Source organism: Halichondria panicea, chromosome 6, assembly GCF_963675165.1.
Source record: "Halichondria panicea chromosome 6, odHalPani1.1, whole genome shotgun sequence".
Classification (NCBI taxonomy): Eukaryota; Metazoa; Porifera; class Demospongiae; order Suberitida; family Halichondriidae; genus Halichondria; species Halichondria panicea.
In genome coordinates this window covers 207,283-220,846 of record NC_087382.1, presented here as the reverse complement: position 1 = coordinate 220,846, position 13,564 = coordinate 207,283, and the positions used below count along the sequence as shown (strand labels likewise).

General features: G+C 42.3%; 3 protein-coding genes across 3 annotated transcripts; 2 read left to right on the top strand and 1 right to left on the bottom strand.

Moving 5' to 3' along the window:
* Positions 1-17: 17 nt before the first annotated feature.
* LOC135337649 (eukaryotic translation initiation factor 4E-like) lies at positions 18-4,886 on the top strand. Its single transcript, XM_064533623.1, has 8 exons — positions 18-188; positions 255-319; positions 890-968; positions 1,391-1,407; positions 2,237-2,300; positions 2,676-2,789; positions 3,608-3,747; positions 4,511-4,886. The coding sequence occupies exons 1-8, from the start codon at positions 162-164 to the stop codon at positions 4,653-4,655; spliced, it is 651 nt and encodes a 216-aa protein (XP_064389693.1). The 5' UTR covers positions 18-161; the 3' UTR covers positions 4,656-4,886.
* Positions 4,887-4,967: 81 nt separating this feature from the next.
* Positions 4,968-7,893, top strand: LOC135337657 (small ribosomal subunit protein eS24-like). The gene is made up of 4 exons (XM_064533645.1): positions 4,968-5,061; positions 5,348-5,413; positions 5,738-5,947; positions 7,672-7,893. Exons 1-4 carry the CDS (start codon positions 5,059-5,061, stop codon positions 7,783-7,785), a joined length of 393 nt encoding a protein of 130 aa, XP_064389715.1. The 5' UTR covers positions 4,968-5,058; the 3' UTR covers positions 7,786-7,893.
* A 495-nt stretch (positions 7,894-8,388) lies between these two features.
* On the bottom strand, positions 8,389-12,815 carry LOC135337603 (uncharacterized). Its single transcript, XM_064533561.1, has 11 exons — positions 12,641-12,815; positions 12,187-12,537; positions 11,719-12,000; positions 11,351-11,665; positions 10,801-10,943; positions 10,456-10,743; positions 10,168-10,318; positions 9,745-9,894; positions 9,257-9,451; positions 8,773-9,100; positions 8,389-8,597 (listed from the first exon to the last, which is right to left on the bottom strand). Exons 1-11 carry the CDS (start codon positions 12,744-12,746, stop codon positions 8,582-8,584), a joined length of 2,325 nt encoding a protein of 774 aa, XP_064389631.1. The 5' UTR covers positions 12,747-12,815; the 3' UTR covers positions 8,389-8,581.
* Positions 12,816-13,564: the final 749 nt, after the last annotated feature.

The following is a 13,564-nucleotide window of genomic DNA, read 5'->3' as shown; positions in this document are numbered from 1 at the left end:
TCATAATTATAATGGGTAAAGATCATTAACAAGACAAGTTATTTTTTTATTTCTACCACATGTGTGTAACTATAACTAGTACTTTTAGCGTTTTTCTTGTGATCTATCCATCAAGAACGTGTATCATCAACAACTAGTTACTATTCCACCTATTGAAAAGCATGTCTACGTCCAAAACTGAACAAAAAGTGAGTTTTAGTCAATATCTTGAAAGTGCCCACCTTTGACCTCTGTTTCCTTGTGGCCTGCTATAGGAAGACAGTGCACCAATAATGGCCGCAGAAGAAGTGGTTCCTGAGAAGCACCCTCTACAAAACAAGTACGGGGGTTATGTAGAGCACACAGAGAGCCCTACTCTCTGAAATATGTTGGTTTAGCTGTGATTTGTACATGTACACACTAACACTATGGAGAGGGGCGTGTCCCTGATATCACCTGACACGTACACATCGATCCACTAATGTCCATCGTCTTCTAGCTATCATATCTACTCCTGAGTAACGTAGTCAGATAACGTGGCATGTACGGCACTAGGTATGGACTATACAGTAGGCGTGGTAAGAACGGAGTTAGGGTTAACAAGTAGTCATGGTTAGAATTGCATGTCCACATCTTGTAGAACCATATAAGCCAGTTGTAGTGTCTAGTCATGTGCAGTACGTGGGTGTAGACCTACCTTGTTATGTGTTTATTGGATCACAACATGTAGTACAGTGTGTTGGTAAAGTTTGTAAAGACTACATCTACAATCGTATAGTTTTTGATTGAGCATAATTCTCCGATAATTTATGTATCACACATACACTCCCCGATCCTTCACACACTCACACCGCACTCACACACACACACACACACACACACACACACACACACACACACACACACATAGGTGGTCATTGTGGTACTTGAAGCAAGATAAATCGAAAGACTGGAAAGACAATCTGAAAAATGTTATATCTTTTGACACTGTAAGTTATACAACATGTGTGTAGTAGAACATGTTGCAGTCTTACTAGGTGCTTGAAGTCTGTACAGCTTGATTCTCCCACAGTGAAGCCTGTCTAGTTTGGTCACCCTGTAAGCAGGTTACCTTCTTAGTCTATAGTACAGGCCAGCCCCATAGCATGTGTTGTCAGCATGGGCCCCATTGTACGGTGTGAGTAGAGTTATTTTGATGTCCCCTTATTTGGCTTGGTCCAGATGTTGCTAGACCACTACAATTTACAATAAAAGATAACTATACTTCCCCAATAACGTTTAAGTTCCACTTTCAATGTCCTGTTCTTACCGCCCACATGTTGTGTAGACGTAATATGTGTGCATACCTTTGATGTGTAAGAGTTGACCTTTGCACTATCATTGCATGTGCACCATCTGTTGCTGTCTCAAGGTGGAGGACTTCTGGTCGTAAGTTATAACAATAGTGTGCTGTGTGTGTACTACCGTATAGCAGAAACTTTCACATTTTCGCTATTTGGCTCCAGAGTCCTCAGCAGAAATGTTCGTAGGTTCTAATATTTGCCAGGAAACCACACCCACCAATAGCTTTGCATGTGAAATACTGATACTTGAGAGTTTATCCCGGTTTTAATTTTCGCGTTACTGTTCGAAAAATACGAAATTTTGCACCCCACCGAAAATGTTCTGCTATTATACGGTAGTACACTCTAGAGTCGCATTATAATAATTATTGGGAGACCTATCTATAATTATAATCTTTTTTTTTTGTGCTATTTGGTATACTCTTTCTGCTCTGCATTAAAACTTATACAGCAGAATATAGTATTGATGGTGCCTGTACTGTAGTGGAGGGCCTATAGATCATTTTTGAGGTATCCAGATTTAAAGGGATAGGGTAAGGGAAGATTCTATTGATTTGGAACTAGCCGCACACCACATCACACCACATATGTATGCGTGAGATTTCAGGGAGTTTGCGGGTATGTGGTTCAGAGTCCACTGTTAGAGTACAATGTTAGTTGTATGTTGACATCCCCTAAGTTATTTCATGTGGGCACCCCCCATCAAAGGTGTTACTCACTGATCCACTAGGGGAATATGACCATTGTCTTCTAGCTATCATATCTACTCCATTAGTATTGTCATTCTTCGCACGCCATTGAAACTACTCCATTGGCATTGTCCTTTACTCACTACACAACCGCCATTGTAGCTACTTCATTACTATATTGTCACTGCTCACAAAGCTACTACCCCCTCACACACACACATGCAGGGTGTTCAACCACATAAAGCCCCCAAGCATGATACAGTCTGGATGTGATTACATGCTCTTTAAGGTATTGTCATTTGGGGAATTCTTGTCATGTGGCTGAAATTTAGTAAGTTCGTATGACACCTACACAATGGTTTGGAATCCTACATTTTTTACCACAAAGTCCCTTCCATTGTGTGTGTTTGCGTGAAGCTTACACACTTTGTCTTGTGCATTTTGTAACAATCTATTTTTCATGTATAACTGGTACCCCTCCATGTATGCGTACATACACACACACACACACACACACACACGCACACCACACACCACACACACACACACACACACACACACCCACACACGCACACCACACACACCACACACCACACACACACACACACACACACACACACACACACTATCATCTATTTACCTGAGCACACCACACACACCACAGGATGGAATTCAGCCGGCCTGGGAGGACGCACAGAACATCAAGGGTGGGCGATGGCTGCTCCAAATAGACAAGAAGGACAGGAGAGATGTACTGGACTCGTTCTGGCTAGAGACAGTGAGTGTGCACACTTATCCATAACAAACCCTCGGCTGGTGACATGATAACAGAGGGGTGATATAATAATGCAGTGCATGTAGGTATGTATGACTCAGCTGTCTAGCACAGCAACTCAGGAGCTATAGAAACTGGATGCATGCTGAAACATTTGAGCAGTGCATGGTACACATGCACTGTGGACTACATTGTATGATCACAGTGAAGAAAGAAGCTGGAGTCTTAGAGAAGTATGGTCCTAGTGCTAGGATCCGGTATCCAGAGTCAGCAAAGAAGCCTCCCAAGACAACAAACCAAGTCACAATTCTAGCTTTCTACTTTAGTGACCCTTTTCCATTGTTCATGGTATGGGATCACTTCAGCTGTAAATACATAATAGGTCTACCTTGAATAAAGGCCAGGAGTATATAGCTGCCAACGTGTAAAGTTTAAGCTTCTTACTTTTATTCGACAACAAAGCTTTAACATCAAATCTGCCGCTATTAAAACTGTTGTGTGAAGGCTATCCAGCTGTTAACACAGTGCTATGGCATCCAGCTGAGTAGACTCACATAATTATTACAAACAAACAAAACCAGACGACTACTGTACCCGATGGCCGCCCACGCACCTTGGGTAATAAAGACGTGACCTGCTATAACACGGGTTGAAACACGTGCTATGGAGACTTTGGTGCCCATTAACCGGCTGTATTATAGAGGGTGACCTGCTTATAGGGTAACCACAATTCCACACCTGCCTACAGTAGGTGGACAAGTATCACACAACCTCAATCCCCCTCCCCCACACACCACACACACACACCCACACCCACGCAGATAATGCTTCTGATAGGAGAAGGATTTGACGACAGCTCTGACGAGGTGCGAGGAGCCGTGGTGCAGATCAGAGGCAAGGGGGACAAGATTGCCATCTGGACGGGAAACAGTAAAAAAACAGATGATGTCATGGCTATAGGGTGAGCTCCTTTGTGTGTTTCACGTAGAAATATAGAAGCATGCTTCTAACGATTCAGTATATGTTATAATGTATGTTCATGTTATCGGTTTCTGTAGACTCTCTTTACCTAAAGTTACTACAAGTCATGTACCGTATAGCGGGTATATTTCGAGGGTATAAATTTTCGCGGATGTGCCTTTAGAAAGGTTTTTGCGAATTTAATTTTCATGTAATAGCGCCTTTTTTGCAGCATACATGCATGGAATATTAAATTCACGGTTATAAATGTTCACGGTTCATGCCTAATCCGCGAAAACCACGAACATTTATACTCTATACGGTATGTACATGCTTGCTAAATTCTATTTGTGTTGAGATAAAGTTGTCATAACTTTTCATACATTTGTACTTCACTGTAATTCGAAGTTTCATGTACCAGTATTGGGTTCCTTGTTAAAAAGCGCTTCTATCTATAATTATGCTGTCGAACTGCTCCAACCAGTTAAAAGTTAGCATTTTCCATATTATAGAAGTCCCTCATACTTATCCACCACATTACGCATAAATAAAGCCATAATTGACTATGTAACTTCCGGGGCCGAACTCAACGCAAATAGACTTTAATAACTTCGAGTGTCTAAAAGTTTTTACCTTTTAGTTAACATTTTAGAGTCATTTATAACAATTTTTTCACATCTGATAAATACTATCGGAAGTCTTGTCGGTAAAGATTTTGCTTGTTGCTCGTAATAATATAATTATTGCAATACTCTTTTTCTCAGTCGGACTTTCAGAGAGAAGTTGATGACCCTTACCCGACGACCTCCCTATATTACGTACCAATCACATGACGATGTTGCCACAAAGAGCGGCTCCGTCAGCAAGAATATGCACACGTTAGGAGGTGGAGGACACGATCATCGCTAGGGGCAGCAAGCATGTTATATAGGGACATTTGATAGCAACTCTGCTGTCTCAAACTGTGTTCATCATTTTAGGGCAATGACGTTTCACATGATTCATGCTCATTTTGTGACTGTGTTAATTGAAAGCTGTGACTTTAGTTATTTATGTCAATTCTATATGTATTTCTTATTACCATGAGGTATTTGTATTTTATATTATAATTATACCAGAGTTATAAAAACTTGAAACAAACTTTTTTTATTGTGAATCCTTCCGCGGCTATACCCCGAAGTGAGCCGGCCAGCCCCACCTTCACTCTTGATAAGGGAAAACCCCACACCAAGTGTGCATGCGCGAATCAACGGTATAATGGCTCAGAGCACCACGTGGTCCTTCTCTTTTTACCGTGCATCAAGAAAGCAGCATGGTGAGTACTGTACAATAAATATCCATTTGCATCCATTTTTCTTACAATAATATGACAATATCAGGTCTACACATTTATACTTGATAGCCTCATTTCTCGTTTTGTAATTTTACATCCCTTTCCCTCGGGTATAAATGTAGAATTAATAACCATAAATAATACTGCCTTGTGATTGCTGTTGTACATAACAAAGTACATAGTATGCCTCATAGCAAACACACTGAACCACCGTGTGTCTGCATATCCCACATGTTGATTGTGCTCTTACTTTCATCCTTGTATACAGTCTGAAGCTTGCACCATTCGTACGAGGAAGTTCCTCACCAACCGTCTCCTTCAGCGGAGGCAAATGGTGAGTCAGCAGTCAACCGGCCATCAATTTATATTACATAGAATTTGCAATAAATTATATGGTATAGAGTACTGATAATTATCAGTACCCAGTTGAGTCAGAGAGAGAAAGCCTATAGTGTACAAATACGCAATGACCCGCATAATAGTGCCCGAGTCGAAAAATTGTTAGCACTGTATGTGGACTTAGTAGGTGTGACAAGGTTAGGTTAGCTAAGGCATAATCTTTATTTTGGGCGTTACATATCCAGTATATACCGTATAAGCCCTTCGTTGGTGAGAAATTCCAGTCCCTTTATCCTAACTACTCACCCCTCCCCCTCAGATTGTGGATGTGCTCCATCCTGGCCGAGCCAACGTGCCCAAGAAAGAGCTCCAAGATATTCTCGCTAAGATGTACAAGACCACTTCGGATGTCGTTGTATGTTTTGGTTTCCGGACTGCCTTTGGAGGTGGCAAGTCAACTGGTTTCGCTCTCATCTATGACTCCATGGATTTCTTGAAAAAGAATGAGCCAAAATACAGACTAGCCAGGGTAAGTGTGTGCAGTAGAGAACACTAGAGAGAATAAATTATGATCAGGGCTGAATCCAGGATTTTGGATCAGGGGGGGGGGGGGGGGGGCAAATTAAAAATGTAGGAGGGGCGTCAGAATTATAGCAGTACAAATGAATCTGCCCCCCCCCTCAATGCAGCCCTGGTGATAATGGTGTGTACAGTATTGAAAATATTATGACCCTTATAATAATGGTTGTTAACCCGAGGCCGTGTCGCGGCCAGCGGGTTATAGTTAGTCGTTTGGTTTGTTTCTTTGTGACATCTGAGTCTACTCACCTGGATGCCATAAGCACTGGGTTTACAGCATGGATAGCCTTCGCACAACAAGTTATTGGAGTTAAATGTGATGTTAAAGCTTAAATAAACTGCACGTTGAGCTAGCTGCAAGTTATCTTGTACCAGGAACAATGAAGAAGGGTCACTAAAGTAGGTAGAAAGCTAGAACTATTATTGTGTTGTCTTCTTTGCTGACTCGAGTCATACTTCTAAGACTCTAGGCTACTTTGCTGTGACAGTCCATACCACTGTTTTAGCATGCCTTCAGTCTGGTTTAGTTTGATTGCTATGCTATGCTAGTCTTACCAAGAGTATATAATAGAGAAGAGAGTATCGAACGTAGGCATAGTGATACTGTGTATCAGATATATGCGGAGAGTAACATGACTTCCTGTGTCTGTCACAAGCTTGGAATTTGCACACTGACCAATCCAGTGTAGGTGATGTAGCTAGTGTATCAAGAAAGTACATTACATCACCTACACTTGGATTGGTCAGTGTGCAAATTCCAAGCCCATGACAGATACAGGAAGTCGTGTTACTCTCCGCTTACATCTGGTGTACAGTATGCCTGTGTTCGATACTCTCTTCTCTATTATAATGAAAGCACCACAGGTGCTGATGCCTCGGTGGAGATGCCAAAGCTACATAACATAAAGCTACTAATAGCTTTTACACACAAGTCATGATAAACAATTTGCATGCAAAAACTCTTAGAGTGGGTAATGATCGACCATGATTGTTGTTAAAAACGATCGATGCCAAAAGTTCATTAATGGCTGCATTAGCAGAGCCTTGCAGCTCTCTTCTCACTCTTGCAGCTACCAATAGCTAGCGTTCTAGTGCAGAGCTAACTACTAAGTAGAGTAGCAACACTCGGTAAACAAGTTTGACTACGTGCTCTTCTGAAAAGGCTGCAATGGCATTCCAAGTAAGCAAAACTAGGCATAACTCGAGAACGAAGCATTATTTTGCAAATCCACGAATTAAAATCCAAGTAAACATGACTAGAAGCCTATAGAAACTCTTACTTGCACTTGATTCATCCTTGAGCAGCTGTAGCAGTCTACACACACACACACAGACACACTACCGTATACCTCGCTTGCGCATGCGCACCGAGGCATAATTATACATTGTGTACTGTGGTCATACATACTACGTGCACTACATTTGTTGTATCTCCTCTGGTTTCTTTATTATCGTGTCATCAGCCGAGGGTTTACACTTTAGTTATCTAGTTGTATTAGGTATCTCTCTATGAAAGACAGTGCTCTTCCCTCCACAAAACTTGTTTAGCCATAGCTCTAAATGGAAAGTCCATAACTTTATTGGGCTCATTATCTGCACTATGCTGTGTGTAGTACACACACACACACACACACACACACACACACACACACACACACACACACACACCTCTAGATGGGGCTGTATGATGTAAAGAGACCTAGCCGCAAACAGCGCAAGGAGAGGAAAAACAGACAAAAGAAAGTGCGAGGCATAAAGAAAGCTAAAATTGGAGCCGGCAAGAAATAAAGACTGGACTGTTGCCATAGCCATTATTGTGTATTGGTCCTTCAGTTTTCAATGTCTGTGTTTGCATCTCTTGAATTTATGAATTGTTGAGTGCTTTATCAAATTAAAGAGGACACCTTGGTATTAACCGTTTTGTTAGAAAAATAATTATTGATTTGAGGGCGACAGATGGCATTGGTCGTTAACTACACTTTTACTAAATTCATAATTATTGTTTGTTGTTGCTGCACTGAGTAGTTAATCTATGCAATCCACTCTAATATTATTAGCTTACTGATGATTGGGTCCCAGATGGATTGTTACCATCAAGGTTCACTGCCTGCCACACTGGATTAGAGTTTGGTGGGAGCAACCTGTTTATAGTGACTGGAGTCCATTAGAATCATTCCATTAGGAGGGTCCTCCACAACGTTCACTCCAAGGGCAGGTATAGTACACAGTTCTTGTTCATCTCCTGGAGCCTGTCCAGCTACCATTGTCAGTACAGTCACCAGCAGGTTGGCTATAGCTATCATCTTAGACATAATTTATTTATTGTACATAATAGCTATGAATGGATGCAGTAATGGACTGACTGAGCCCTATACCCACCTCATGACCAGGAAATCTTGCAACTTGTGCAATAATAATTGGATAAAACAACATCATAGAAATATATAGCCACAACAACAAGCCATAATGAAATCAGAGTGTCCAATAGTGTGGTATATAGTAGAGGCTATAATGTTAGACAGTGACAGTGTTGACCCCAGAGAGTGCTTGACAGAGTTCACTAGTCCCCTCACATCACCACATACTACACTGTAGTCACCCTTGTAATGTATAATGGAGAGAGTATGCACATCATTATTATGAGCTGAGCAAAAAAATTTAAAAGCGAATTTTAATTAGCTTCATTCTAAGAACCATAAAGAGAGTGCACATAATTTTAAACAATACAGCTTCAAAAAACACAATACAATACTCAAACAATAACGTCAATCATACTTTCCGTCCAAAATTGATTGAGTAGCTTGTTTGTCGGAGGGATTAGGTTGCACGATCTGCACTTTTTTGAGCTCAATCTCTAGCCTCCTTACTCGCTTCTTGTAGTGCACAGCAATGCAGATGACAACACTTATGACAGCTATTGCAGCAATCACTACAGCCACAACAAACACAGATAATCCCACTGTTATTTCATTTGCAATTCCATCAGTAGCTTGAACAACTGTATCTCCTCTGGTCAGATTGAATACCCCCTCCACAGGGATCTGATCTGTTATATCCGTTTCCGATGTCACAAATACTGTGTACACAATATCTGGAGACAGTCCTGTGTGTGTGTGCGTGTGTTTGGGGGGGGGGCATATGATTCTCATGCTTGCATGACGTTAATACATGATACTGTATACTAGATGGAATTATTGACTAGTTGACTCACGGCACCCCACAAGTGCATAATGTACATGTACAGTAGCTGCTTACATACCTTCAATCACTCCTATGGTAGTGGTGACAGTATTAGATAGTCTGACGCTTGTCTCCCCAGCCGCCCTGATCCAGAGGTTGTATCGTAACTCATCTCTCCCCCTACCACCAGTGGACACTGGCTCCTCCCAGGCTAGTGTTAGTGTGGTACTGGATACAGCCACCACCCTCACGTTGAGCGGAGGGGACGGGGGAACTGTATGTGTGTGTGCGTGTGTGTTATTTCTGTGTGTTTGAAATGGGAAGTTTTTAACATTCAATGGTAGTATGTATATGAACTGAAAGTGCACAACATGCATGCACACAGTGTGATTGCTATACTGACAGAAGCAATAACCTACTATCTCACCACTATTTTATGCAACAGTTGCCAAACAAAGAAAGGCACAGTGCATGAATCAGACTAGGCCTTGACAAAATTTTCTAGCGGGTCACCCAGTAATCCAACTATTGGGCACTTCTGTTTTGGGCCATGCACCTCCAACTCACAGGTGCAGGGAAGGTCCACTTCTTGTGGTGTTCTGTAGTAGCCATCATCACACGGACACTCTGCCAGGCCTGAGGCTGTGCTGTTGCTGTTGCTAGGGCATGTTAGACACTCCCCATGTACCACACTGGCATAGAATCCAGGGTCACAGGCTGTGAGTGTGTGTGGGGGGGGGAGGGGGTATATATAGATCACAAAAATGGATCGTATTTGGGCACACATATTCAGGCAATTTTGATAGCTAACTATAATGATGCCACCATGGTTATGATAGTCGGGACCATATTCTTTAATTGCATAACATATAAACTCGTGCATGCAAACATGCTATTGAGTATAGTACTAGCGCACTGTAAACTGTGCACTATACTGTACGTATAGCTACCACGAAGCAAACAATTAAAGCAACTGAACAATCGAATCACCTGGAGACATACTCATTACAATGCACTGAGTAGAAATATTTTTGGAGGCGGAGTACATACACACACTCTCCAGTGGTAGCAGCTGACTGTTCTTGGTGAACTGGTACCCAGGAAACACTGTCATAGACTCCAGGGTCAACTGTATAGGGTCCTGGGTGCATGTGTGGGTGAGTGGACACAGTGTGTGTGTGCATGTGTGGGGGGGGTGAGTGGACATAGTGTGTGTGTGCATGTGTGGGGGGGTGAGTGGACATAGTGTGTGTGTGCATGTGTGAGGGGAGGGCTTACTAAGTCTTGGTCTAACTGTGGAGTGTAGCAAGTGCCAGACACATTCACTGAGTGGTTGCCATGCCATGTAAAGCTGGTCTCATTCCTAGAGCAGGACAGGGACAGCAGCTCTCCCTTTAGTGGTGCAGGTGGTAATGAACATGATGATGATGATACAATGACAGATTGACCAATGTCATTCCTGTAGTTGCCTCCAAACAGACACACAGAGCCCAATGGTTGTGGTGCTATGTCCAGAGTGAATGGATTCCCATCACACACAAAACGCCGATTAATATCGAGAGAAGTCTGTTGTAAAGATATGTGAATGGACAACTGTATACATGTATATTGAGCCACCTATACCCTGTATATGGATTCTTGGTGGAGGCAAAGGGCCCACAAGTGAATCTCCTTCACACACACAAAGGAAGGTAACTCAGGAGATGGTAGATACACTGTCACATTACTAGAGGAGCAGTTGACTCTTAGTTCAAGGACAGGATTAGCTGTTAGGGGGGAGAGGGTATAGTATCCATGACAATACTGAAACACTGAACGCACACCGACCTGCCAACTATCTCTCAAAAATGGTATCTCCTCAGTTCCTGTATCCTGGCTAAGGGGTATATTTTCAAGCACTAAAAACGTCGTAAATACTGCACATCTAAACATTCCAAAGTAGATCTAATATAAAAGTCACTTAGTAGTATGTGTCTTGGTCAGCTCTACTGTACCTCACCCTAGCATAACAGTGATACAGACAGTAGCCCTCCATTTTCAAATGATCAATTTATGTGTTGATCAAGCACACATTTTAAAGTAGATCTATATTTTCAAGCAGAACTTATCTTTGATTTTACCAAGTAGATTTAGTATAAGAGGTTGGCAGGTATGTGATACTGAACGGACTTACAAGTTCTCCTCTGCTCAGCAGTGTGAACATACACTGTTGCCACACCTCCTGCAATGACATCATCAAGTGGCTTCAGGTCCAGGAATACAGAGCACATCACACCAATATCATCTTGTATGAGTTCTATCACAGCACACGTAGAGCTCCCAACATTATAACACTCGTTTTGTACTCTAACAAAGTACTTGTGATCGTCCTTGAGACCTCCAGAGATGAGAGGAGGGGAATCCCAGGACACTAGCAGGCTTGGTAACTGGTGGTTGTCCTCTCTGTCCACAGCTACACAACTGAAGTTACTAGGTGGGTCAGCAAAGTCTGTGAGGGGATCATTATAAGATAGTGATGGTGGTAATGGTTATAACACTCACATCTGGGCAGTGCTCTGAAGTTAACGTAGTCACTGCCTGCCTCATTCTCCACAAAGCACTGATACACACCGTGTACGTTAGGGTCAATAGTCTGATTATAGACGAGTATTCCAGTGTTGACATCATAGTACTGAGTGATATCAACACCATCCTTGTACCAGTAGAGGGTTTGGTTGGACCCAGTAACTCTGCACTCCTCTATGAAGTGTGTTTGATCCAGACCCTCCAGTTTATGTATGTCTTTGTGCTCCAAACCAAGGACAGGGGCCACACCACCATTACCTGCACGTAATACACACAACCACTGATACCTGTACACGTACACACACACACACACACACGTATACGTACACGTATAATAATATACACATAAGAAGATTAAGTGATGCCTTATACTGACTATAATAAAGGGGCTTCATTCCCAGAAGTGAACTGTATAGGAATGTGAGAAGCTCTACACTTACTTACCATATCCTGGTGTGTTGAGCCAGGCTCTCTTGCTCACAGTGATACTAGCGTACTGTCCAGTGCTATTGAGCCCATCCCCCGCCATGCACTCATAATAGCCATCATCACTGTGTGAGATGTTGTGCACAGTGAGGGTGCTTGCGCTAGGCTCCTCCACTATAGTCCAGTGTGTGGGGTAATCACCAAAGCTGCCATTGAGGCGCCATAAGATAGGAAAGGTGTGCAATGCACCATTGATGACAACAGGGACAGTGGCTATGGAACAATTGAAGGAGACAGTGGATCCATGCGATGCTAACACACTCTCTGGATGACTAGCCAATAGGAGGGGGAGGGGGGAGAGGGAAAAGTCTGCATAGGGAGAGAGTGTGTATCAGTATAGTCTACTGACATCAACATCACAGAAAACAACATTTTCACTGAGCTATAATTTGTAGACATTAATTTTGTTTACCATAGTTGTCTTTACAATTTACATCTCTTTTAAGTACTGGACATGCTCTGGCTTGTAGTAGCACAGTGAGTAGCAACAATCCTGCGGCAATAGTACAACTCTTCATTCTTTACTAACTGCAGCCAAGAGCTCACACAATCAACTATACTGCATGCAGTGGCATGCAGTATAGTTGATTGTGTGCAGATGTAAACCCTCCAAGTGTATTGTCAACAAAAGTAATTTCCTGTAGCAATTTCCTGTAGCACAGCGAGTAGCAACAATCCTGGGCAATAGTACAACTCTTCATTCTTTACTAAGGGCTGACACTGCATGCTGTGGTTGACTGTGTGCATATATACACCCTCCAAGTGTATCGTTGACAAAAGCAATTTCCTGTACATGCACCTCACATGTTAATCAGTTCTGATGTCACAATGTCAGCTTTTGTACTTATCATGAAATATTGTACCAATGATGGCAGCTGAGTGTGTGAGAACAAGATAAGAGATATTGGTACTCAAAGTTGTCCTGAGAGTAGAGTGGCAGCCTCAGCGTCGGGTGCAATATTAGTCTCGCAAACAGCCGTCTATAAGGGGAAAGGACGTCTGATCGATGTGGCTGCATTTCCATGAGCCCGTCAATCGGATTGCCAGATTTCTAATGTTCTAGGTGTGGTTTTACATAACATGTAGAAAGGAAGTGTTGTGCGCTATAAAGATAAGCTAGATCTAGAAGCTAGATTACTGTCACACACAAAATTACTCTGCTGCTATTCCTGATAGTGTTGCTGTCATAACGCTAGGTTATAAGTACTAGGAGTCTACCTAGCGTTCAATTGGAGACGGATCGGCCTGGGAACGAGGCTAGGTTATAAGGAGCTCAAACCCAATCAAAAGCTTGCTGTAAAAGTTTAGTGAAAGAAATGTTGTGAATGGTAGAAAC